Source organism: Ochotona princeps, chromosome 2 (genome assembly GCF_030435755.1).
Source record: "Ochotona princeps isolate mOchPri1 chromosome 2, mOchPri1.hap1, whole genome shotgun sequence".
NCBI classification, from domain to species: Eukaryota; Metazoa; Chordata; class Mammalia; order Lagomorpha; family Ochotonidae; genus Ochotona; species Ochotona princeps.
In genome coordinates this window covers 62,996,671-63,024,100 of record NC_080833.1, presented here as the reverse complement: position 1 = coordinate 63,024,100, position 27,430 = coordinate 62,996,671, and the positions used below count along the sequence as shown (strand labels likewise).

Here is a 27,430-nt window from a genome sequence, read left to right as displayed (position 1 = left end):
GGAACTGGAAACAATGATTCAAAGGTTCATCTGGAAACACAAAAAACCACGAATAGCTAGAACCATTCTCAAGAACAGGAAGTTAGCAGGGGGAATCACAGTCCCAGACCTCTGGACATACTATAGGGCAGTGGTTATCAAAACAGCCTGGTACTGGCAAAAAATAGAGAAGAAGATCAATGGAGCAGAATAGAAACACCAGATGGGAACCCACACAAATACAGCCAAATAATCTTTGACAAAAAGACAAACGACAACCCAGGCAAATGGGAAGGTCTGTTCAATAAATGCTGTTGGGACAACTGGTTGATAGCCTGCAGAAACAAAAAGATAGACCCACATCTCTCACCATATACTAAGATCAAATCCAAATGGATAAAAGATTTAAACCTACATCCAGAAACCTTCAAACTTTTGGAAGAAAATGTTGGAAACACACTGGAACACTTAGGGGTAGGCCCTCACTTCCTAAAAAAGACTCCAAATGCAGTAGAAATCAAGACCAAAATAAATAAGTGGGACCTCATCAAACTAAGAAGCTTCTGTACAGCTAGAGAAACAATCAACAAAGTAAAAAGGCAACCCACAGAATGGGAGAAGATCTTCGCACACGACTTAGGTGATAGAGGGCTGATCTCCAGAATATACAAAGAGCTACAAAACAACCAAAATGTCAAAACAAACAAGCCACTCAAGAAATGGGCACGGGAAATGGGCAAACACTTCACAAAGGAACAAACCCAAATGGCAAATAAACATATGAAAAAATGCTCAAGTTCCCTGGCAATAAGGGAAATCCAAATTAAAACATCAATGAGGTACCACCTAACGCCAGTAAGACTGGCCCACATGAATAAAAGCACCAACAACACTTGTTGGCGAGGTTGCGGGGAAAAGGGAACCCTACTCCACTGCTGGTGGGGCTGCAGGCTGGTACAGCCTCTATGGAAATCAGTATGGAGAACATTCAAACAACTCAAATACAACATACCGTATGACCCAGCAATAGCACTCCTAGGAATATATCCAGAACACTTGTTTTATGAGAAACCAACATGCACTCCTATGTTCATAGCAGCACAATCAGTAATTGCAAAAACATGGAAGCAGCCAAAATGCCCATCAACAGAGGATTGGATAAGAAAGCTATGGTTCATCTACTCCATGGAATACTACTCAGCTATTAAAAAAAACAAAATGCAGTTCTTTGTGGCCAAATGGGCCAAACTGGAAACCATAATGCTAAGGGAAATGAGCCAATCCCAAAAGGTTAAATACCACATGTTTGCCTTAATTTGATATGATGTTATGTATAACAAGTTATGTTATGAATGTTATATGTTGTGTATAAACCAAAATTGAAATGTCAATGAGGTGGTCACATAAGGTGGATAAGAAATCGCATTTACTTTTACCATATTGGTTACTCATTACTATGTCAATTAATTCCATAATGATGTAAATTTTTGCAGATGGCATGTTGGAGCTTTTAATTGATCAGGATGATACTCTGCTGGCTCTGTCTTCAGACCAGAGAGGGTATACCTAAGAAGCCGTTGAACTTGACTAGACAATAAGATGCTGGACTCTATGTTTGGTATATGCTTGCAATGGGGGAATCTCAACTGAACTTGAACTGTGGTTATGCAACAAGGTGGAGGAATCCACCATGGTGGGAGGGTTTGGGGAGGGGTGGGGAGAATCCCAGTACCTATGAAACTGTGTCACATAATACAATGTAATTAATGAATTTAAAATAAAATTAAAAAAAAAAAAAAAAAAAGAGTAGTGATAGGGGTCAAGGCATGCCACCCTGTGAACCTCAGGCACTGAGTGGGGCATAAGTGCTGCTCATTAGACTGGCTAGAACTCTGGTCATGAAATGGAGGTAACTACTCTATTTTTGGCTGTGATTTCATTCCACTTTAAAAAAATTTTTTAAATAAATGGATCAAAAATAGGTAATTCAAACTCTGACTTCAAAATGAAAGAAAAATTACTGTTATTCAGCAAAAACAATTAAACCATAATTTTCTTAATCAGCAGAAAAGGTTTTTCAAAGGGCAGAGAACACCATATAAAATATTTCTTAATTTAGAGAAACAGATAATGAATAGGTCTTCTATGAATAATATCTGAAATAGAAGGAATATAAAGAGGAGAGCAGGACAAAGAAAAATTTAAATGCAATACACCTATATGTGAAATCCATGCATAAACTTGAAAAGATTATAAAAGTTTTAGTGCAGAAGGTTAAGTCACCAATATCAATGCCAGCATCTGATATGGATGCAGTTTGAGTCCCAACGGCTTGGGCCCCTATTCACACATGGCTCCTGGCTTCAGCCTGGCTCAGTTCTTGCTGTTGCCACCATCTGGGGATTGAACCAACAGATGAATAATCTCTGTCTCTCCCTCTCTCTGTGTATCTGACTTCGAAATAAATACGTAAATCTTATTTTAACAAACTGAAGTTAGAAAAAATTTAGAAATTGTCAAAAGTTTGTGTAAGTTTAGAATTTAAGAATGGTCTCTTCCAAACTAAAATGGAGCGATGTTAAATCTCTTCATAGTAAGAAAATTATTAGAATAGTAGATCCCTAAAATAAAGTTTTAACCCTAAAAAGGACACACAGGATTAAAGGCTTTTATTTACTGTTATAATCCCTGCAATAACTCACACTCATCTGTGAGAAATGGATGTCTTATTTGAATTCCTCTGCTTCAGGCTGGGAAAGCAGTTGAGGATGGCCCAAAGCCATCAGTCCTCAACCCCCAGCACAACTGGCACTTGTCCTTGGAGACTTGGGTAAAGGATCAATGTATCTTGCAGCTCTGGAACTGTAACTGTTGATGCTTTAAATCCCAGGCCACTTACACCCTGCATGAGACATGAGTAAGATCCAACTGCATCCTGTACTCCAGGCCTGCCCTCCACCTGCTAGTACACAATTCCCAGTGTAAGGTGTGATCACCTGAGCCTGGGTAACATACTCTCTGAGTCCTACGGCTCTGAAACTGGGACTGTCAGAATTACTCCACAGTTACTTGAGTTCTTGTGGGGCCTGGGGAAGAACCTATCTACATTCCATTGTGCCAGATAATGACTGAAAATATTTATAAGCTGTTTATCTGACAAGGATTAATATCCAAAATGTACCAGGAACTCAAAAAATTCAACAACAACAACCAATTAAGTTAAGAAATGGGCAAAGGGGCCTGGTGTGGTAGCTTAGTGACTAAATCCTTGCGTTGCACCCACCAGGATATCATATGGCTGCCGGTTCCTGTGCCAGCTGCTCCATTTCCCATCCAGCTCCCTGCTTGTAGCCTGGGAAATCAGTAGAAGATGGTCCAAAGCTTTGGCACCCTGTTCCCATGTTGGAGACCCAGAAGAAGCTCCTAGCTTCAGATTAGCTCAGCTCTGGCCTTTGCAGCCACTTAAGGAGTGAACCAGCAGCTGGAAGATCTTTCTCTCTCTCGTTCTCTCCGTAAATCTGTCTTTCCAATAATAAATAAATAAATCTTTTTTAAAAAGAAAAAGAAAGAAATGGAAAAAGGATCTGAATAGAAATTTTTCAAAAGAAATACAAATGACCAACAATAAATGAGAAAATACTCAATTTATTAGTATCCATCGATAAAATGTAAATCAAAACAAAAATAAAATAGTACTTCTCCCTAGATGCAGCAACTATTATCAACGTCCTGTTTTGAATGGTTATTATTAAAAAAAAAAAAGGAAAACAGAAAGTAATCATACTGGCAAGATGTGCAGAAAGGGGGACTCCCCATTGTTGGTGGAAATGTAAATTAGTACAGCCATTACAGAAAACAAGGAAGAGATTTCTTTTAAAAGCAGATAGCCTAAAACTGTTCTGCACCTAAACTGCTGACATATGTCCTGTTAGAGTTATAAGCCAGTCTAGAATACCCGAAAAAAAAAAGCCAGGTTCAGTAAAATTATGCTTCAACGCTATAAAATGCTAAATACTATAATGTAAATAGACACGAGACAGCTGAATAGCAATCTATAGCCATTGAAATGTCAATGAAGGAGTCGCAGGATGTGTTAAAGAACTTGCGTTTTTTTTCAACATGTTGGTCACTCAATACTATGTCAATTAATTCCATAACATCATAAATTGTGGCTGATGTTAAAAAAAAAAAAAAGCAGATAGCTCTTGAATCTTTCTAATTTGGAGAACTTTTACAGCTTCTTATATTTTTTTTTTTTGTTTCTTTACTTTTTGATTTGCCAATTTCTGAGTGAATAGCTTTTTTGTCTTTAAAAGTAATCTTTTTTCTAAACATTTATTTTTATTAGAAAGTCAGAACCACAGAGAGAAGGAGAAACAGAGAGAAGCAGATGCTAAGATACTCCATCTTCTGGTTCACTCCCTGAGTGGCCACAGGGCCAAAGCCGAGCCTACCTGAAGCCAGGAGCCTCCTTCAGGTCTCCCACGCAGGTGCAAGGTCCCAAAGCCTTGGGCTGTCCTCTACTGCTTTTCCAGGCCACACACAGGGAGCTGGATGGGAAGTGGAGCAGCCAGAACATGAACTGGCGCCCATATGGGATCCCGGCACATGCAAGGTGAGGACTTCAGCCACTAGGCTGCCGCACTATGCCCTAAAATTAATCTTTTTAAAGATTTATGTCATTTCAAATCTGAATTACAGAGAGATAGGGAGAAATGGAAAGAAAGAAATCTTCCATCCTCTGGTCTACTTCCCAGATGGTACGGTGGCCATAGCAGGGCCAGGCTAAGGCCAGGAGCCAGGAACTACTTCTGGGACTCTCACATGCGTAGCAGAGGCCAAAACATGTGAACCACTTTTTTTGCCCAAACTATTAGAAGGGAGCTGGAATGGAAGTGGAACTGTTGAGAAATAAAGTGGCTCCATTTAGGAAACTAGCAGCACATGAGGTGGCTTTCTCCACTATGCCACAACACTCGTCCCACTTTAAAAGTAACTTTATAGGTAATTTTTTACTCTCTGTTTTTCACCTTAATCTAGGATCACAGACAAGAGACCATGCTTCAAGTAAACCTTTAAAACATCCATAATTATTACATTGAATAGAATCCAAATTTCAGTACCCAATGCGTTTATTCCAAGGAAAGTAACTTACCATAGTCAGAAAGAGTGCAGGCATGAGCAAAGGAAAGCAGCATATCCAGCATTGACACAGTGTCAGACAGTTTATACAAGCAATGAATATGTTCATAAATCTCACTCAGCAGTTTGCATACTATCCTGAAATCACATATTTGATAAACATGCAATGATGCCTTTTGAAAGGTAACACATAATTGTAAAATTTTATTAAAGTCATTATCTGAGGTAAAATAACATTCACACTTAAGCTGTACACAAAACATACAGTCTGTTATTCACTTGTCTCATTGACACTTCTCAAGGTTACAGCCACTAAGTGACAAAGAATCCACTTTCTAATATGGTAACATCATGCTTTTAAAATAAGTGCTCTCATTAAATATTAATAAACTAAGATTTCATTAATAAAAATATGTGAGATTGCTCTATTTAAGCACTCACTATACTTGGGCACATTCCACATGTTAATGATTTTGCATGTTTGCAAATTTTAAAATTATTACAAAATCCATTTTATATTTTCTCTCTAATCTATTTTTCTCCCCCAAACCAATACATGCACAACCAAGTAAGTTTTATGAGACCGAGCCATATTGTGATAACATTCAAAAATTCTTCTATCACAAGGATAAATATGTAACTAAAATTTAGTATACTTAGTATACAGTTATAGTCTGTAGTCCATGTTTTGAAATTGTTGTGAAAATCCAACCTTTATTACCTCAGCTCAACAGTTACAAGTATTTTGTTTTTTTCTCTTTGGCTGTATTGCTAATGTTTCATGAATAGCAAAATAATTGGCACCATTGTAATGCTGCTAAACTTCAGAATATCAAGGTGTGAGAAGCTAATGGCTTAAAGACCACAAGAAAAGAATGAACCAAGCAAAACCCAAGGTAAACTCGTGATGTGCTGAATTCTGCATTATGGGACACATATTACAGAAATATCAGTTATAATGCTAAATTTTGCAGCTAGACTTTCCCTAATGCTTTCGTGAGTCCCAGTCATCCTAATTACAATAATAGATATTACTATTCACAAGTCTGCAATTGTCTGTAGTCAGACAAAAAGCCAGTTAATGAAATTTATCACAGTTCCTCAGATTAAGCCAAATTAATTCAATGTTCAAATTCTTCAAATGTTCTTACATGTAAGTCATATGATAGATTTCTCGCAAGGACTCTTGGCATCTTTCATTCATTTTAATTAAATCTGTTGATGTAAAGCTGTAGGAATTTTTAACTTTAGAAATCTGCCAGGAAATTTAAAAAAAATATGTCAAGATACCTGGACACTCTTATGAAAGAAAATAAATATGCAAATTTAAAACATTATAGGTATTCATAAAAATCACTCCAATTTTTAACAGAGTATCACAAAGAAATGTTTTAAATAATGTTTGTGAAAGGCAAAAGGAAGATTACTTCAAAGGATAGAGCAAAATATTTTCAACCTAGTCCAGCCTACATGACTACTTTAGCAGCACTTACAGCAGCTTTTTCCTTGGGGGTGGCACCATGGCTTAATCGGTTAAAGCCTCTGCCTTTGGCCCTGACATCCCATATGGGTCCAGGTTCGAGTCCTTGTTGCTCACTTCCAATCCAGCTCCCTGATTATGGCCTGGGTAAGTAGTGGAGGATGGCCCAAGTGCTTGGGCCCCTGAACCCATCAGGCAAGCCTGAAAGAAGCACCTGGCTCCTGGCTTCAGATGGGCTCAAACTCTAGCCACTGCAGCCATTTGGGGGAGTGAACCAATGGACAGAAGATCTCTGTCTCTGTCTTGCCTTCTCTTTGTAACTCTGCCTTTCAATAAAAATAGATAAAGTTTGTTCTGAATCTGTGTCCTGGTTATGAGTTTTATCAGAAGATTAAAAAAACTGACTTATGTACATTTACATGTATTTCTTAGCATATATACTGCACTTCAATAAAATGTTTAAAAAGTGGCCTTGTAAAAATGGGACAATATTGCATCATATTACCAAGCAGCATGTTCAATGGACTTCAGTGATCCTCATTCTATCTCTGACCCCTGCCTCATATCTGAGTCTAAGTCATTGTCTACCACAGTGCTGAATTCCAACCCACTCTTATTTCATCCATCTCTCATTACTTGGTAATAATTATGTGAGCATCCTCAAAGCTCCATGGTTTGCTTTCATTGAAAGAAACCCTTTAGAAGCAGAGAGAGCAGAGACCACAGTGGGCCACATTTTTCCAAATTGGTATATTGCAGACTCAATGTGCCTGTATGAACAAGTTCTTTCATGGTCTACGAGTTTGGAAAAACTAAATTTTTAAAAAAGAATATTTGTTTTTTTCAAGACTTTTAAAACTTTGAATAGGGGGCCCGGCGGCATGGCCTAGCGGCTAAAGTCCTCGCCTTGAAAGCCCCGGGATCACATATGGGCGCCATTTCTAATCCTGGCAGCTCCACTTCCCATCCAGCTCCCTGCTTGTGGCCTGGGAAAGCATTTGAGGACAGCCCAGTGCATTGGGACCCTGCACCTGCGTGGGAGACCTGGAGGAAGTTCCTGGTTCTCAGCTTCGGACCACGCACCGGCCGTTGCGGCTCACTTGGGGAGTGAATCATCGGACGGATCTTCCTCTCTGTCTTTCCTCCTCTCTGTATATCTGACTTTGCAATAAAATGAATAAATCTTTAAAAAAAAAACTTTGAATAGGTAAATATACCTTGAGAACTACCTAAAACAGCTAGTGGCATACTATTTTTCTAATTCCTTTTATCAAAACCATCTTTGGATTTTCTTTTCCCTTTCCCCCCACCTTCCAAACTGGGCCTGCATATCTCTTCAAAATAGCACTTATATCATCTGTGTATGCATGGACAGAAACAACAGGAAAAGTAACATATATGTATTAAAATATTTGACTTGTAAAACCCAAGGACATACAATTTTAAAATTTGTAAAATCAAAGCTAGTATCTTAGCCACTCTAGAATGAACCTTAATAAATTCTGAAGGAAGTTGATCATTGGGTAGAGCTGTACAATCTGTAGCCATCTGGATGAAAAATCCTCGTGCAGAACTAAAACTTGTCCTTAAAGGAAGATTATATTTTTCTGCTAGTTGTGATATCATTCCTAGGGACAAGAAACAGGAAAAACATAACAAAACAAAGAAATTTTAATGAGAAAAGAGTTAAAAGAATTTTTTCTTGTAATTTTGTATATACCTAGGAATGTCTTATTTTTTAAATTCTAAAGATTTTTAAATGTTCAAAGCATGTGGCTAAGTATCTGAAAACAGCCAACACTAAAACAAAGGTAGTCGTTCTGATACTACCTTTCTGAATTCTTTTTCTAAAGCAAAAGAATTTACAAAAACTAAAAATGAGGGAATATGATCTACTTTGTACTCTGTATGTTAGGAATATTATTTTTATGTGTATGCAATATACTTTTTTAAAAGATCATGAGTTATTACAATTATTAAGATACAATAAGAAAATAAGGTACAATAAGAAATCCCCTTTGTAAAAATTAAAACTGTAAAAATTTCAAAAAGGAAATAGTAACTCATCAAATAAAATTTCTAAAAATCTCCAAACCCTGTTTCAACTTCACATTCACTACAAAGTTATAAATCTATACAGCAATCTCCCCTTATTCATAGTTTTATTTTTACAGTTTCAGTTACTCGTGGTCAAATACAGTATGAAAAAATTAGATGGAGAATCCCAGAAAATAAACAAACAAAAATTCATAAGTTTTATATCATGTGCTATTCTGAACAGCATGATAAAATGTTGCGTGTTCCCCTCCTGTTCATCTTGCTTGCTAGCATATAATTGCAATTAGATATTTTAAGGGCCATAAACCACATTCATATAGCTTTTTTAAAGCGAAATAATTGTCTTATTACTAGCTGTTGTTAATCTCTTACCATGTCTAATTTATAAATTGAACTTTATCATAGGTATGTATGCAGAATAAAACACAGGACATACAGAATTCCATACTGTCTGAGTTTTAGGCATCCACTGGAGATCATGGAATGGATCACCTGTGGATACATTAGGGCTACTGTATTTCTTACTTGATGATTACCAACACTTTGAACATTACTTGAAAAAAAAAACCCCTAACATCTTCATTACTTTAGGCTAGAAATCCCAATCAACAGTAATGGCTACATTTCCTTTTACCTTGGCCCTATTAATTACTAAGTGCTATGAATTTAATCTTCAATCCCTGTATTCTCTTCTCATTTACATTGCTGTTACTATAAATAATGCCTTATTAAGTTTTTAGTAGCTTAAGTTAGGATCCTCTCCATTTCTCAACTAACATCCCTTCAACATATTTTTCTTGATCAATTTCACTGCACAGAGCAAAAATATTTCAATGTCTCTCCATTCTTGTGAAAAAAATCTGGACTTCAAAGGCTAAAGTCTGATCTCCAGTCTACATTTCTGATCTTATTTTTGCAAGTGAGTGCCCCCATCCCATCCTAACAGGTTCCTCACTCATCCTTTGAGGTGCTTTTGTGTATCTGTACTTATACCACCACCTGTAGGTAGATTCCATTTATTAAAACCCTGCCATTGGAGCCAGTGTTGTTGTGTAGTTTAAACCATTTCTTAGGACGCCCACACCCTATAGCAAGGTGCCAGATCAAGTCCTGAGTTCTAATCCAGCTTCCTGACAAGGCTTCTTAGTTCAAATGCTTAGGCCCCTGTCACCCATATGGGATAGCTGGACGGAGTTCTGGGCTCCAGGCTTCATACGGTCCAGCCCTGATTATTACGGGCATTCAGGGAGTAAACTAAAAGAAGACTGATCTCTTTCTCTGTGTGTGTCACTCTTCTCAGTTAGTTGAATATAACTTAAAAAAAAAATCTTCTCATCTTGTATGCCTCTGCACCCAGGCTTTTAACCCCTCTCTACTATAACTTTCTTTTCCACATATGTCATATCAATGTGAAGTTATGATTATTATATATAAATACTGATGTAAATATGTATACATATAAGGTATATACTTGCATCTGAGGAGTCTTTAAAGAGTTCTTAGAAAATACACATCTTTTGATATTAATTTTCTGAGATACTTTTGTTTGTATGTGCAAATGTATATTTATTTTCTTTACTGTTTCTCTCTCCTATTATAATTTAAACTCATTAGAACAGGGACCTTATCTTGTTCACTGTATATTCTAGTAACCAGAACGGGGCTATCTGCAGCATAAGCTTTTGTTAAGATAATTACTGGCTGTTTCAAATGCCAGCTCTTTGAGATTAAAAAAAAAAGATACCTTTTCCCAACTGAAACTTTCTAATAATGGCAGCCTAAATTTTTCATATGGCTTATATACAATGTTGTATGCAAGGAACTATAAGCATACTTCAGCTTAGAGAAAAAAAGAGACATTACAACACTGCAAGATAAAAAAAAGCTGAGGCAGGTAGAAGAGGAACTTTTCAAATGGCAACATTAAATATTAACTTTGTTTTGGACAAAAGCAACTTAAAATATGCCTGACTAGCATTCACTAGTGGAAAAGCCACATCCTGTCCTCAAAATATTTGTTTTGCTCCTAAAAGCAAACAGAAATATTCAAATAAGTGAATTACCTGCTATGTCATCTACAATTTCTGTATATGTTCTTCTAGCTATATCAAGAAATTCATTTATGTTAGACCTCACGGCATAGCACTTCTGAGTTCTCATGTTCAGGCATCCTTTCATGTATCTTGCATCATCATTAATTACTGTTTTGATCTTTTCAAGTATGATTCCAAACCTAATATTTAGGCCAAAAAAATAGAATATTATAGGTAAGCATTTATTTTATCTTCTTTTAGAAGACGTTTATATACTTGAAAGGTGACAGAGAGAGAGAGGGAGGGAGAGCTTCCTCTGCCTGCTCACTTTCCAAATGCTTGGAACAGCCATAGGCCGGGCTACACTGAAATCTGGAGTCTGGACTCCATCTGCATCTCCCACATGGGTAGTGAGGAATGAAATATTTGGAGCCTGCATCCACTGTCTTCCCAGGGGCATTAACAGGCAGGAGCAGCAGCAAATGAGTCAGTATTGTAACTGGCATCGAATATGGATATTCCAAACAGTGCCTTAACCGTAATGCTGGCCCCTTACTTTTTGTTTGAATCACAGTTAATGACAGCAAATTTTGGTTGAAAATTACTTTAAAAAATTAAGCAGTAAATATATTCAAATTTACATAAACCAGAGGCATTATTATATCAACTTTGCAATATTTTTGCAGTCACTACTAGCTTTAAACAGTATGAGATCCACTAAGAGCAATCCTAAAATCAGTTCATGCACAATGCTCCCAAATTATATATACTGACTGCCTATGAAAATAAAATATATCCCTAAATAATTGTTAATAGAGGGGATGATTTTCTGCCAGCTCTACTTTCAGACCAGGGATGGTCTCCCAATGAAACTGTTGAATTTATCTGGACAACAAGAAGCTGGACTCTCTGCATGGTCCATGCCCGCAATGAAGGAATTATGACTGGTTATGAGCTGTACCACTGTAACAATATGGAGGAATTCAATATGGGGGAATGACTTGAGGAGGGGTTGGGGAGAATCTCAGAGCCTATGGAACTGTGTCATAAAATAAAATAATAACAATAAAAAATAAAATAAAATAAATTTTAAAAAGAAAAAAATACATCTTTAAAAAATAATTGTTAATAGAAATTCTGTACTAACATTAACAATTCATTAATCACATACTTAAAGCATGTATCAAGTGTTGTACTAGGTGCAAGCATTCAAAGAAGGAAAACACGGGATCTGCACTTAGGCGAGGCAACAAATAGTAAATATTTTGAGACAAAATAATAAGAAGAACTACATAATCACCAATGATTGACAGTATGACCATGTAAACTGTGTCACATAATACAATGTAATTAATGAAGTTAAATAATAAATAATTTAAAAAAAAGTCAAGGTACTAATGCTAATAACTTAAAAAATATTAAAATTAAGTTATATATCTTATTCAATATTTGTATCGACTCTGTTTTGTTACATTAGGTCCTTTGTGATATTACAAAAGAACATATTTCAGGTTTGTAAATCTTTCCGTGAAAAATAGCTAGAAACAGTAAATTGTATCTGGATTTCAGCCTCTCATGATATTCTTGTCCATTAGCACAAATAATTATTATGCTGTTTCCATATTCATTATACTTAAAGATGAAATGTATATTTTAAAATTTAATGAACAGTTTTTAGATTCTGTGTTGTACAGAATACAACTAGAATCTTCAAAATTGCTATGTTTAAGAGGAAAAGAATCTTCAAAATTGCTGTTTAGGAGGAAAGTGTCATCTAGTATTAATAGTTAAGTGACAAAGACCTCTTATCTTCCAAGGAACCATAATACGCTCTTAACAAAGGTGTGTTACAGTTCTTCAGTGATATCTATTAAGGAATAAAACAAAAAAAAAGTTAAGGATAATAAATTTGACATTATTTAAATAGCATTTCATAATTTATACATTGTACTCTATTGAGTGCTTTCTTGCTTCATTTTCTTGGTATTATGTTCAGATAAATGCAGGTAAGCACAGATGGTATCCTTTCCATTTTCCAGGTAAAGATCATATGGCTAATAAGTAACAGGTACCAATTTCCTACCGTGACTCTTTTTTATCTTATCTCCCAAGTAACTATTAACATCAGAACACTTATAGAGGTAAGTTTGTAAGCAGGTACTGTGGATCACTCTATATTTAGAGTATCCTATTGGTAATTCCAAAATTTGTGTTAGATATGCAATAAGTTTAAAAAGTTCCTCATACATTTATGAACGAAAATTTCTGCATGGCAAGTGGCAAAGAGGGATTTCATTGTGCTTAATGGACAATATGCTCACTAACCTGATAAACAGAAAAGAACAAACATAGCCTGAATTTCATGCCAGAGTTTAGTTTGACACTAGGCAATCATAACATTTTTGCTAATGAGTAGAAAAACAGCATACATATACTGATAAAAACTAGAAAACAAACAGAAACACAGAATAACTGAATAAACTCTTACTGTCTTGGGGGTTTTCCTGCTAACAGGGCCTTGAAACCACAGAGGGGGTGAAGAAATAGTGTTCTTCAGCAGCAAGAACAACTGGAAACAGTCTGATTGAGCATATCCACTTATTTTAAAGCAAGCACAAACTTATGTAGACTAAGAAAGGGCAGAAGGGCATCTCCCACCCAACAATGGCGCTGTAATTGGCTAGAAAGCATGTCTATCTCTCTAGACCCTCAAATCATGTCATGGGTCACATATAACACCCATTGTGTGTCTATGACCTCCCACATAGACCAAGCAGGCAGAGTTCCAGGATAGATCTCCCACAATACTTTAACTGTATTCCCAAAGATAAATACTTAAATATTATGATACATTTACTTTTACTATTTGACATAAACATTTACATCATTGAAATCTCTTCTCCCCACATCCCAATTAGTACTGTCATGTTAGAAATTCTAAAAAAATTTTAAATATTTCCTCCTACAGGAAGTACATAATGTCACTGTCTATTGGAATTCTGATTGACTCGTAATTTTTAATATAAAATAAAGCTGCAATAATTATCAAAGGATATAAATGTTCATCAAAATCGATGATTTGTTCTTTGAGACAGATGTCTAAAGGCAATATTACAGAATCAAAATCTTTTGAAGATTCTGCGAATCTTTTTTTCTGTAAAATGTGTGCAATTTGTATTCCTACCAGCTGTTTAAGTACTTGTCTGTCTCACTAATTTCTCATTACCAGTTGAATCTATTAAGAAAAAAAATCTACTTCTTAGAGTATCCTAATTTGTATTTCTTTGATTAATAATGAAGTGAACGCTTTTGTTACCATTTTTTACCCATTTTGAATTTCTTTATTGAGTCATTTCCATATTTTTTAACATCCCAATATTTTTATGAAATTAAATGAGTTCTATAACTAAACGCATTTTGTCTATTTTTGCTATAAATTTTCTTATATTCCTGTGTTTACTTTGCTTTTGACATATTCATAACAAACTTTGAAATTTAGTGAAATTTATGTTGCATCAAAGCTGTTAGTATTTGTTGATTTATATTCAACTTCTTATAAGAACGGTGAAAATAGTTCTTGAAATCTTTGTCCAATTACTTTCATTATGCAATTATATGTGTGTTAGATTGATTTTTACAAAAGTCCTCCACATTTTCCATAGCCTTTTTCTTTTAAAAAAATCATTAAGCACAATACAACATTCTGGATTGGATCTTGTACCAAGAAATGGTAAATGCTATGGCAAAATAAGATAATTTGAAAAATTCGACTGTGTATTATATTATGGCAGTGTATCAATATTTTAAATTAATTATAATTACTTGATCTTAGAAGAGGTACACCTTGATATTTATGCACTATAATCTATTCATAAATGATTCGCTAAAGGTAACAAATATAATAACATATGTTATATTTTAGAAAGAAAATGCAAAAGTTCATTATTATATTATTCTTATGACGTTCTCTAAAATGTGAAATTATTGCCAAAAACAATATTTTAAAATAACATTGCAAATATTTTGTGCAATGCACATGCAGTTAAATTACCTTTAGAGGATCCACAAGTTCCAAAGTATGCTTTAGATATATTAAATTTGTTATCTTTGATTCAGCTACAGTAACCTATTAAGATAAAAACCCAAAAATAAACAGAATAGTTGATATAAGAAATGGTTTTCTTCTTGAACCTTCTATTCTACCAGTATTCTCTATACTTCTATATATTAGCTTAATTAGAAATTATACATCCACTATAATAAGCCTAGTAGTACACTATATTCCTAAATGTCTGCCAATGATAATTCATTCCACTGCAAACAACTTTCACTCTTTAAAAAAAATTTATTGGACCCGGCGGCGTGGCCTAGTGGCTAAAGTCCTCGCCTTCAAAGCCCCGGGATCCCATATGGGCACCGGTTCTAATCCCGGCAGCTCCACTTCCCATCCAGCTCCCTGCTTGTGGCCTGGGAAAGCAGTTGAGGATGGCCCAATGCATTGGGACCCTGCACCCGCGTGGGAGACCTGGAAGAGGTTCCTGGTTCCCGGCTTCGGATCGGCACGCACTGGCCCGTTGTGGCTCACTTGGGGAGTGAATCATCGGACGGAAGATCTTCCTCTCTGTCTCTCCTCCTCTCTGTATATCTGACTATAATAAAATGAATAAATCTTTAAAAAAATTTATTAATATAAAAGCAATAGAAATGATGCTCCATAGGTACAATTCTTTTCTTTTTTTTCTATTCATTTATTCATTAATTACAGTGTATTACATGACACAATTTCATAGGTACTGGAATTCTCCCCCTTCACCCCAAACCCCTCCCCCATGGTGAATTCCTTCACCTTGATGCATAACCACAGCTCAGGTTCCGTTGAGATTCCCTATTTAAAAGCTCACACCATACAGAGTCCAGCATCCCACTTGTCCAGTCAAGTTCAACGGCCTCTTAGGGAGGCCCTCTCAGGTTTGAGGGCAGAGCCAGCAGAGCGTCACCTCGATCAATTAGAAGCTCCAACATATCATCAGCAACAGTCCAGGTACGATGAGACTGGTGCAGAGTCCACTGATTGACATAGTCCATCTTAGAGTTTCCCCTTGTCCAGTTTTTCGCTGCAAACATATAGCTGAGGTAGTTGATTGATCTACTCCATCTTCTATCTTTTCTTGGTTAATGTTTTGATTCCTCCATTTTGTTCAGGGGAATCCCCAAAGAAACTTTGAGGTGTTCCCAGTCCAGGCTCCTACATGCACTACTAGTAAGCACAGTGCCCCCCACAGTCCATCACTCCGATCAGCTGGTGGTTGTAATCCCTGGGTTGGTTCTATTCTGAGCCCTGACCTCCATTGGAACCAATGAGTATTGCAGCTCTTCCCAGCTCTGCCCATCACACACTCATCCCTCACCTAAACCAGGGGGAGGTGTGCTGGTTGGGTGCTGCATTCCCTATTGGCACAGGCCATTTCACCTTGGCATTTGGTGTTTTGTACTATTTTTATCGCAACCAAACCTGGCCAGGCCCCCTCACAGTTCCAGCACTTGGGTTTGCCAGTGGATGACGTGAACCAACTCAGCCTGGTCTACCCCCAACCCGAGCCAAATGTATGCCAGTGGGTCACTTTCCAGAGCCTCTTCTGGGTTGTTTACCTCCATACTTCCTGCGTTTATTTCTAGGGAGGAACTGTTCAGATTCCTCCATCAGACCCCTTCCTGGTGTCAGGTTTCATGCATACCAGCAGGTCCTTTGGCCAGCACCGCTCTTCAACCCATTCTAGTTCCTGCTGTTGAGAGTTTCAGCCCAGCCACGGCTCATCCATACCCACATATAGCTCATATATGGCTCAGTTGGGGTTGAAACCTAGCCGAGTCCGTCCCACATCTACCCTGGTCCTCCAGAGCACCAAACTGTGTTGCGGTCTGACCCGGCATGGTGCGTCAAGTCCGAATCCATGTTTGTGCCAAGGGAATACAACTGCTTCTCTTTTTCTTAAAGATTTATTTATTTTATTACAAAAGGCCCAGCCTGGCCTGCTCCTAGCTGTGGTTCTTGTGCTTACCAGTGGGAGTTGTGATCTGGCAGGGAAGTTCTCCAAGTTCTCTTACCAGGCCCATTTCCAAGGAACAAATATGTGTGTATGTCAGGCACTGCAGCCCAGGCTGCCATTGGTAGTCCCCATTTCAGGCACTCACTGGTGGGCACTGCAGCCTAGCCCAACTTGGCCTGTACCCATTATGGTTCTCATCAATCGATACCAGCCCATTCCCTGTCCTGGTTCTTGTACCTGACAGCAGGTGCTACAGCTTGGCCCAGATCTGGCCCACACAAATGCTGTGGAGTGCTGCAGCCTTGCCTAGTCTGGCCTGTACCCAGCCCCAGCTCTTGTGCTCCCCAGCAGGAACTGTAGATTAATAGGTGAATTTCCCAAGTTCCCATACCAGGCCTGCTCCCAGCCTCAGAACTCACACATGCCAATGGGGGCAGCAGCACTGCACATGCCAGTAGGTGCTACAGTGTGACCCCACCCGACCTCCTCCCAGCCCCAGCTCCTGCAAATGTCAAGTGGTTTTCCCATCAGGTGGGTTATGTGGTACAACCTGGCTCAGCCCATCACCACCCCCAGCTCTCTGCTCAAACCTAGTGCAGAGTCCCAAAGTGGCAAACCCACAAATCCTCTACAGAATGTGCCCCTAGGTGAATCCATTGGTGGAAGCCCCCAGAAGTAATTCTTCCCCTGTTAAATATGCCCTCAACTGCTCCTAGTCCAATACATCCCAAACCCCCTTCCCTGAGCAATCTCCAGTCACCCACACACCCATGTGGGAGCCAGGGTGGCATATCCCAGCCAGGAGTTCCCTGCCTTCCTCTCTTACCTTAAAATAATAATAATAATAATAATAATAATAATAATAATAATAATAAGCAACTATGCTGACATACTGTTAAGGTTAACAAAAATTTGGCATTAAACAGGCCCAGAATGCCAGCCAGATACTGGCTGCTTTTCTCCCACAGTGTAATACAACCTAGGCAGTACCCTACAGCTGAGGAACACCATTCAGTTTAAGTAGCATCAAGAGAATAGGGTTAACTGAAAAGGGCACAAAGGATATTATAAACAGTACATCAGATTGCTGAATTTGAACCTCCCAGATAGTTACAAAACAGCATAAACTTCCCTCATTGTTTCATGCTTGTATGAATAAAACAATTTCACAATTCAGGTTATCTAAATTACAGGTTTTCAAGATAAGGCAACATCAACACTGTAAACATTACAAACAAATTCTATATAAATTAAATTGTACTTTCTATAGCTGAGCATCAGTACTGAACTTCACGAAATGAAGAATGTTTTCGCAATTGGACTAGTTTATCAATAGTGACATAGGAATGGATTTTCAAGACATTATAATTAGGAACAAGTGCTTTTGCCCCTGCTTCCCCTGATCCTTCTCTCTCTTCAATAACTCTGATACTTTCTAATATGGGCCTGCCTAGCATATCCTCTTCTCTTGTGAGCTTTAAGAGATAAAAATCTTGTTTCAATGATAATAGATTCTGTGTCATTACTCAGTTATCTCCGTAAATTATAACTTTATTAGTACAATCAAGCTATTGGGGTATGTAAAAATTTCTCAAGCACGATAAGGCAAATCCTACCTATAACAGGAAAAAATGACAAACTACATTCATTTAAATTAAGAACTTACACTAAATATTTTACTTGTCCAGGATAAATGAGTAACTAGAATTTGAAGGCAAATAGTTTATTTGAAAAGTGATTCTGGCAAGAACAGGATGAGGGGTAGGGAAGCAAATCAAGGAAGAGAACACCCACACAGAACGCAATAATGATCAGATCTCAGGCCTCTGGGAAATAGTGTAAAATATGCTTCAGGAGCTATTGTTTGAGATATTGAAACTGCAGCATTTAATAACTAATTTCTATTCATCATTGTCAGGAACTGTTGCCTGAAGCATTGACTCTCTGCTGCTTCCTGACCTGTCCTCCAGAGAGAACATAGCCAGGCAGAGGATCCCAGACCCTTTTCCAAGAGATCTCCCTTGCTGAGGTGAAGGCTGAGGTTATCAGTGTGACATACCAACAGTATCTTGTCCACAACACTCAGTGCTAAAGGAAACTATAACATGAGAGAGGATATTTGCAACACAAAGAACTAACAGACTTCTCATCTAAAATATTAAAAAAAGAAAAGCCCTAATAGAAAATGAGGAAAAGTCCTGAACAAGATTTTCATAAAAGATTTTAAAATGGTCAGTATCTTTTGAAAGGGTAATCCACTAAATTAACAGGAAAATGCAAATTACACCAAAATTGAATACCACTGGTTAACAAACTTTATGGCTACAATTGAAAAAATGAGCAACATCAGGTTTTGAACAATGGAAATTTTCTTACATTGCTAATGAAATTATAAACTGAAATAATCATTTTGAATAACATTTTGGCACTATCTACTTAAGTTAAAAATATGTATACCTCATTATCCTGAAATTTCACTACAAACTATATACTCAACAAAAATACCTGCAGAATTATATTGAGACAGGTATAACATTGTTTTCCAGCATTATTTCTAATTGTTCAAAACTGCCAACAGTTCAGAAGTTCAGCAACACTAAAATGGAAAACTAACTGCATATTAATATAGCAGATGAGTATATAAAGTATAGCAACTGAAATAAATAAGCTAAAGCTAAAGCTGCCACGTGGTAAAATCTTGAAAACATCATTTTGACTAAAGGAGAGCAGACATAGTCTGGATTTTAATAGTCAAGGATTTTAATGAAAAAAGTAGGTGAACCTACATTGTGAAGACAAATAGAAAAATGTCTGCTTACACAGAAGCTTATTGTAGAGGGAAGTAGAAAACCAAAAACACAAAGGAGTAAAAAATATTGATAATATTTTATTTCTTTATCTAAGTAATTCTTTCACAGATACACCTTTTATGATAAATCAATGAGCACTACAATTTTGTAACTTTCTGTGTGTAAATTATCTCTCACTAATTTTTTTTAATATGATCTAAAACTCCTACAAATAGGTGGGGAGAGGATATCGAAAAAAATATTTTCAGAAAAGATGTTCATTTGTGTAAAATTTTGCTGCTAAGTCAAATACAATGAGCACTACCATTAACAATAGATTAAGCAATATGAAGATTATTGGTCTTGACAATAGCAGTTTTAGTAGAATGGTGGCATGATAATTTGATTAGAATGGGTGAGGAGAGAAAAAGAAAGCAATTAGAGTCACCAAATGCAAATCCATCAAAGAATTTTGTTGTCAAGGGAGATAGAAATAAGAGAAAAGTAGAGAGGGAAGTAAAACCAAGCCCCAAAAAGGTTATTTTCTAAAAGTGATAACAATGTTTGTGTGTTGATAAAAGAACACAAATGTGAAAACTCAAATGCAAGGCAGAGGAAATTCTGAAGTACTTTTTAAGAAGAAGCAAGAAAGGTGTCAAGAGGAACCTAGGGAGAGGGTATTTGAATGCGGGGCTTGGGTGAAAGGAGCCCTCAGCAGCGTAGTGGACGCAGAGGGTACCTGAGCCAGGCTGGACCCAAAGCTTGGGACTCTGGCCATGGACAGCATGGCCACGGAGTGACCTAGTCCTGGGCTTTTGGGTGGCCAGCGCGCCAGTGGCGTGAGGCTCTGCCTGCTGGCCACTCAGAGGCAAGTTCTAGGGTTTCTGGGGTATGTAACTGCCTAGAGACATCCATGCATAAGGCCAACGTGAGTGTAGGTGAGGGATGAATACAGTATGACTCCCAGCGACGAGGTCACTGAACTTGCTGGCAAGCTTGGGTACTGAAACCTGGTGGTTTGGAGGGGAGAGCCCATATGATCTGTTTGGGTCAGACTGATTCATCAGCCCACATGGGAGTCCTGAGATGGGCTGTTAGTGCACAACATTGCTGACTGCCACGTGCCATCCCATATGAAAGCTATGGCTGAGGGTATATCTGGCTGGGCTAGATCCCAGTACCTGACTGTCGGAACAGGGGATGGATCACATTAGGAAGGCTCATGACACCAATCAGCACTCAAGAGTACCTGGTCTGGGGGTAGATTCTGCGGGGGATAAATGGACCCAACCCTGTGGAAATACAAGTCAGTTCCTCTGGTTAGCTTAAGAGTTGGGGTAATGATTCACGGAACCTGCCATCACTCACGGGTAAAGGAACCAACAACACTTTGGGCTGGTCAAGGCAGCAGCACCCAAATGTGCATCCTAAAACAGGGTGTAGGGTAGGCCAGGCTGCAATGTTCACCAGCTCATACAAGGCCAATATGGAAGGGTAGACTATGCTGGGCACTGGCCTAATAATATCCACTGGCATACATGAGATCTGGGTCTGGGAGTAGGTTAAGTGGGGGAACTTGGAAAACTCCCTTAGTGGGTCATAACTTTCACTGACGATCACATAGTCCAGGCCTGGGGGTTGGGCAAACTGGGCAAAGTAGCTCCAACTGTTGGCTAATGTGTGGGTTGGTTATGGAAGGGGGTGGACCAAGCAGGGCCGAACAAACCTTAGCTCACAAGGAAGAAGAGAAATCAGGCTGGAGCACAGGTCATGTCGAGCTAGGTCTTACGCATACTGATCTGCATGAGCCAGGGATACTAGGCTACAGCATTGAAGGCAAAGGCCAAGACAGGTGAGGGGCTAAGCCAAGCTAGGTCAGAGCAACCACTGGCATGTGTGCGATCTATGACTGGGAATAGGCCTGGTTGGGGAGCTGAGAGGACACTATGGCTGGATTGAGGTTCTCACTGGTGAGTGTGGGGGCCAGAAAGAGGACTGTGTTCTGGTCTGGATATGGCTGCAGTCTCCCTTGGCACTAGTGTGGGCTGGGACTGGATGCGCCAAACTGGGCTAGACTTCAGCACCATCTGGGGCTCTGGAGAACCTGGGTAGGTGTAGAACGGACTAGGCTAGGTCTCTGCCCCTACTGAGCCATGTGTGAGCAGTGTCTGAATATGGACGAACCTTGGCTGGGCTGAAATATCCAACAGTAAGAACCAGAATGGACTGAAAGCCAGCAAGGAAAGGCCACTGTTCCTGCTGGGACAGGAGGTGGACTAAGTAGGGCTGGCTCATGGACCCACCAGAATGTATGAGATCTGGCAGTGGGAGAGGTTCTGATGGAGGAGCTTGAGAAACTCCTCTGTCAGGACACAGTCCCTGCAATGAGCACAAGAACCACAATAGGGAGCAGCCCAGACCAGGCCAGGAAAAGGTACCCACACGTCTACATTTGGCATAGGTGGGGCTGAACCAGTTCACATCACTTGCTGGTGAATCTGAGCACCAGAACAGTGTGGGTTGGGCCAGGTTCAGTCGCAACACATACCAGTACACAGTGTGGATGGAATTGGGGGCCAGATGTGCTGGGCTAGGCTGTAGCCCCCACCAGCATCAGCTGGAATTGGGGGTAGGCTGGACTGACCCAGGCTACTATACCTACTGGCAAAAGCAGAGGCGAGATGGACCATGCCAGACTGGGCCACAGCTCCCAATCAGCACACTTGAGAACCAAGGGGGAAGGTTGAAAAGCTGGTGGGAGAATGTGGAGGGCACCCCTGTTGGAACACCATTCCCAGTAGAAGGCATGAGTTGGAATGGGGCAGACCAGACCAGGCAGGGCTACAACACCCGTGGGCGTTATGTGAGCTAGATCAGGGAAAATCCAGGCTGGGCTAACTGTTCCTACTGGTGCAAGCATAAATCAGAGTGGGTGAGGGTTGGTTGAGTTTTCCACAGCATCAGTTGGTAGATGCTGGCAATGGGGGATAATTCTGTCAAGTTAAACTCCAGAACCACCTGGAGAACACAAGATCCGGGAATAGAAGTGGGCCCATTGGAGAAATAATGGGCACCTCCCTCTTGGGTAACCACTCCACTGGACAGCATGAAAAACAGGACTGAGGCAGCAGTGGCTAGACAGAAAGGCACCCAGAATGTGTGTGGGCTGGACAGTGGGGCTAGTTGGGTTGAACTAGGCTTCAATGCCCATTGACATGTACAAAAGCTAAATGGGATGTGGGATAGACTGAACAAGTCTGCAGTACATACTTGCAAGCTCAAGAACCAGGACAGGGAGTGGGCCTGGTAGGGCTTATGGGGAGTTGCCCCAACTAGGATGCAGCTCTCACTGGTTTCTGTGAGGGCTGAGTATGAAGTGGGCAGGATAGGGCTGGACTGCAACACCCATTGGTTCAAATGGAAGACAGGGCTGGAAACAGAACTGACCCAGCAATTGCAACCACCAGAATATGTATAAGCTGATTGGGGCAACTGACTGTGTTGGACGCTGTACTGGCATTCACACCCAAGAGTCATGTCTAGGATCACCTCAGATGAAGTTTCTTTGGAGATCCCTCCAACTGAACTGCCAGACTCAGAGCCCCAAACAGGAAGAGAAGTGCAGGCCCATGGTCTGACCATAGAGTGCAAGTGTCAAAGGTGAGCCTCCTCAGAGGCTCAAACAGAGCACTGGACAGCATACCCAGGTGCACATGGGGGATATGGCAGTCCATTGGAACCTGCAGAGGACGCCTGATACCACAACAAAGGATGGAGGACAGAACAAATGAATTAATTACACAAGCCATGTGTTGGCAGTGAAAATCTGGGCAAACAGAGATACTAAGGTGGACTATGTCAGCCAGTGGATTCTGAAGAGATTTCATCGTGCTTGGAATGACAAGATGGGACAGCAATTCAGAGCTGATGAACTATCAAAACCACTTGAGGAGAGAATCAAGATGGTGGAATAGGGCAAAAACACGTTTAAACGGACGGAAAAACATTTAATCAGGATGAAGCAGAGAGGACATATTCCAGGAAATAGAAAAGGACAGAACAACAGCAGATGGTACCTGGAAACTGACAGACACAGGAAAGCAGCGGACACAATGGTGTGGTGTTGTAGTGACTGATACTCCAGCAGCATTCAGCTAACAGCAATCTGAACTCCACCAGCAGCTGGAACTCCACCAGCAACCAGGTGGGAAGGGACTTTCACTGCAAGCTTGGGAGACGAGCCCAGACAAAGAATTGTCCGTCCTGTTGGTCCGTTTGATTTGACCAGGAGCAGAGACAGAGCAGCAGATCCCAGACGGACAGTGTGAGAACAGGGTGGATTTCACAGCCTGGTCAGCCCCCTAGAGCTGAATTGGGAGCCATTTTGCATAAGGAGACAAAGGCAAGTGAAAGGACTGAGCATACACTGAGCTGGGAGTGAACTCATTCCTTACTCAGTGAACTGCAGCAATGTGGCATTCTACAGGTTCCACCCAACATAGGTCTGGGTAGCCCTAAGACCTGACAGCCAGCAGATCAAGAACTCTAGTAGTGGTACATCAGGTGCCATTTTGCACACTGTGGCAATACCTCTGGGACTGCAGGGGACAACAGTGAATTGCGTATGTGCTGAGCTCACGAGAACTCACTGAGGTCTGTGGATTGCACTGGTCCCGCAAGAAAATAATACCAACTGTGGCTTTGTACACGTCAAATTAGGTCCGTGTGGCACCCAGACCTAACGTCCAACAGGTTCCGACAAGATCAGTGCCACCAACAACCTAACTATATAGGACGCCTGGTGTCTCGCTAATCCTGGGACCTGCTCCAACCGCAAGTGGGAGAAAGGTTGCAGAGACAACGGGGCAGCCTCAGCTAGGTATCACAGGAGGAGGACAGTGGTAAGCCAGGAGCCAGGGCTGTGGAGACCACGGTGGAAATCTGACATAAGACCCAGACCTAGAACTTGCTGGAGGTTGAGGCACAAGTGGCTGCAAGAAAAAGTTGTGTACCAATGGCAATAAGTAAAATCGCATTGTAAACCTGTGGGTGACACAGCTTAGAAACCTGCCCCAAAGAGAAGACTCTGCTAACCAGAAGTACAATGACCAAGAGCAAAAGAAGAGACAAAGACATAATGAATATTACTGAAAACTCCCCTGCAAAGGAGCAAAATCCTATGCCAACCTCAGCATTAACTGAGGAAGACATCGAGAAAATGGGGCACACAGAATCCATAAGACTCATTTTTTTAAATTATTTATTATTTTTACTTCATTAATTACATTGTATTATGTGACACAGTTACATAGCTACTTGGGTTCTCCCCACCCCTCCCCAAACCCTCCCACCATGGTGGATTCCTCCACCTTGTTGCATAACCACAGCTCAAGTTCAGTTGAGATTCCCCCATTGCAAGCGTATACCAAACATAGAGTCCAGCATCTTATTGTCCAGTCAAGTTCAACGGCTTCTTAGGTATACCGTCTCTGGTCTGAAGACAGAGCCAGCAGAGTATCATCCCAGTCAATTGAAAGCTCCAACATACCATCAGCAAAAATTTACATCATTATGGAATTAATTGACATAGTAATGAGTAACCAATATGTTAAAAGTAAATGCGAGTTCCCAGCCACCTTCTGTGACCACCTCACCTACACTTCAATTTTAGTTTATACACAACATATAACATTCATAACATAACATGTTATACATAACATCATATCATCTTAAATTAAGGCAAACATGTGGTATTTAACCTTTTGGGATTGGCTCATTTCCCTTAGCATTATGGTTTCCAGTTTGGCCCATTTGGCCACAAAGAACTGCATTTTATTTTTTTTAATAGCTGAGTAGTATTCCATGGAGTAGATGAACCATAGCTTTCTTATCCAATCCTCTGTTGAAGGGCATTTTGGTTGCTTCCATGTTTTGAATATACAAAGAGCTACAAAACAACCAAAATGTCAAAACAAACAAGCCACTCAAGAAATGGGCACGGGAAATGGCCAAACACTTCACAAAGGAACAAACCCAAATGGCAAATAAACATATGAAAAAATGCTCAAGTTCCCTGGCAATAAAGGAAATCCAAATTAAAACATCAATGAGGTACCACCTAACGCCAGTAAGACTGGCCCACATGAATAAAAGCACCAACAACACTTGTTGGCGAGGTTGCGGGGAAAAGGGATCCCTACTCCACTGCTGGTGGGGCTGCAGGCTGGTACAGCCTCTATGGAAATCAGTATGGAGAATATTCAAACAACTCAAATTCAAAATACCATATGATCCAGCAATAGCACTCCTAGGAATATATCCAATTGTTTTATGAGAAACCAACATGCACTCCTATGCTCATAGCAGCACAATCAGTAACTGCATAAGACTCATTTTAAAGATTCTGATCAACAATGAGAAGCTCATGCAAGAGTTCAAAGAATTTAAGGAAGCAATAAAGCAAATCAAGGCTGATATATCAGAAATTAAGAACACAGTAGAGCAAATTAAAAGTACAATGGGGCCCAGCGGTGTGGCCTAGTGGCTAAAGTCCTCACCTTGAAAGCCCTGGGATCCCATATGGGCGCCAGTTCTAATCCTGGCAGCTCCACTTCCCACCCAGCTCCCTGTTTGTGGCCTGGGAAAGCAGTCGAGGACGGCCCAATGCATTGGGACCCTGCACCCGTGTGGGAGACCCGGAAGAGGTTCCAGGTTCCTGGCTTCGGATAGGCGTGCATCGGCCCGTTGCGGCTCACTTGGGGAGTGAATCATTGGATGGAAGATCTTCCTCTCTGTCTCTCCTCCTCTGTGTATATCTGGCTGTAATAAAAAAAAAGAATAAATCTGAAAAAAAAAAAAAAGTACAATGGAGAATCTCCAAAATAGAATGAAGCAAGCAGAAGAAAGAATCTCAGAATTGGAAGATACTTCCTGTCACCAGGGGGAAGCAAACAAAAAGCTGGAAGCAAAGCTGGATCAGTCCAAAAAACGTATTCAAGAATTGAAAGACACTATTAAGAGGCCAAATCTAAGAGTTATGGGAGTCCCAGAAGGTGCAGAAAGAGAAGCTGAGTTTGCAAATGTATTTAATGAAATATTCAAGGAAAATTTCCCTAATCTGGGGAAAGAATTGGGAAACAACATCCAGGAGGGGCACAGAACTCCCAACAGGCTTGATCAAAAGCGATCTTCACCAAGACACATGATCTTCAAGTTCTCTTCAATTGAGCATAAGGAAAAGATCCTTAAATGTGCACGTGAAGGGCTCGGCAGCATGGCCTATTGGCTAAGGTCCTTGCCTTGATCCCATATGGCCGCTGGTTCTAATCCCGGCAGCTCCACTTCCTCTCTATCTCTCCTCCTCTCAGTATATCTGACTTTGTAATAAAAATAAAATAAATCTTTAAAAAAAATGTGCACGTGAAAAAAATCAATTAACATATAAAGGAATGCCACTTAAGCTCACAGGAGATCTCTCACAGGAAAGTCTACAGGCCAAAAGAGAATGGAGTGACATATTCCAGATTCTAAAAGAAAAAAATTGTCGGCCTAGGATAACATATCCAGCAAAGCTTTCTTTTGTCTTTGAAAATGAAATAAAATTCTTCCACAGTAAAGAAAAGTTAAAAGAATTTGCCTCTTCCAAACCTGCCCTACAAATGACACTTCAAGATGTTCTCTTACAACAAGGAAAGCTTAGAAACAGACAGGATATGGTCAGCAGGGATGCACTTATAACTCACTGGGTGAGACACAAAGATTAGTTACTCCTCACTGGGGTATGGAAGATTTCTCTGCACACCCCTCCTAAACATGCTCACCTAAACCGTTGACATATATCCTGTTAGAATTATAGCATTAGACCACCTGAAAAACAGCCAGGTTCAGCGAAAACGTGCTTCA

General features: G+C 39.8%; 1 protein-coding gene across 1 annotated transcript in view; it reads right to left on the bottom strand.

Annotated features, from left to right (window-relative positions):
- Positions 1-27,430, bottom strand: part of MSH4 (mutS homolog 4) — a 102,022-nt gene that overhangs the window by 29,640 nt on the left and 44,952 nt on the right. Inside the window, exons 9-14 of the mRNA XM_058658193.1 lie at positions 14,744-14,818; positions 12,495-12,559; positions 10,723-10,892; positions 8,093-8,229; positions 6,273-6,376; positions 5,135-5,259 (exon numbers count right to left, since the gene is read on the bottom strand). Coding sequence (XP_058514176.1) covers positions 5,135-5,259; positions 6,273-6,376; positions 8,093-8,229; positions 10,723-10,892; positions 12,495-12,559; positions 14,744-14,818 — 676 coding nt within the window. The remainder of the gene's footprint in view (positions 1-5,134; positions 5,260-6,272; positions 6,377-8,092; positions 8,230-10,722; positions 10,893-12,494; positions 12,560-14,743; positions 14,819-27,430) is intronic.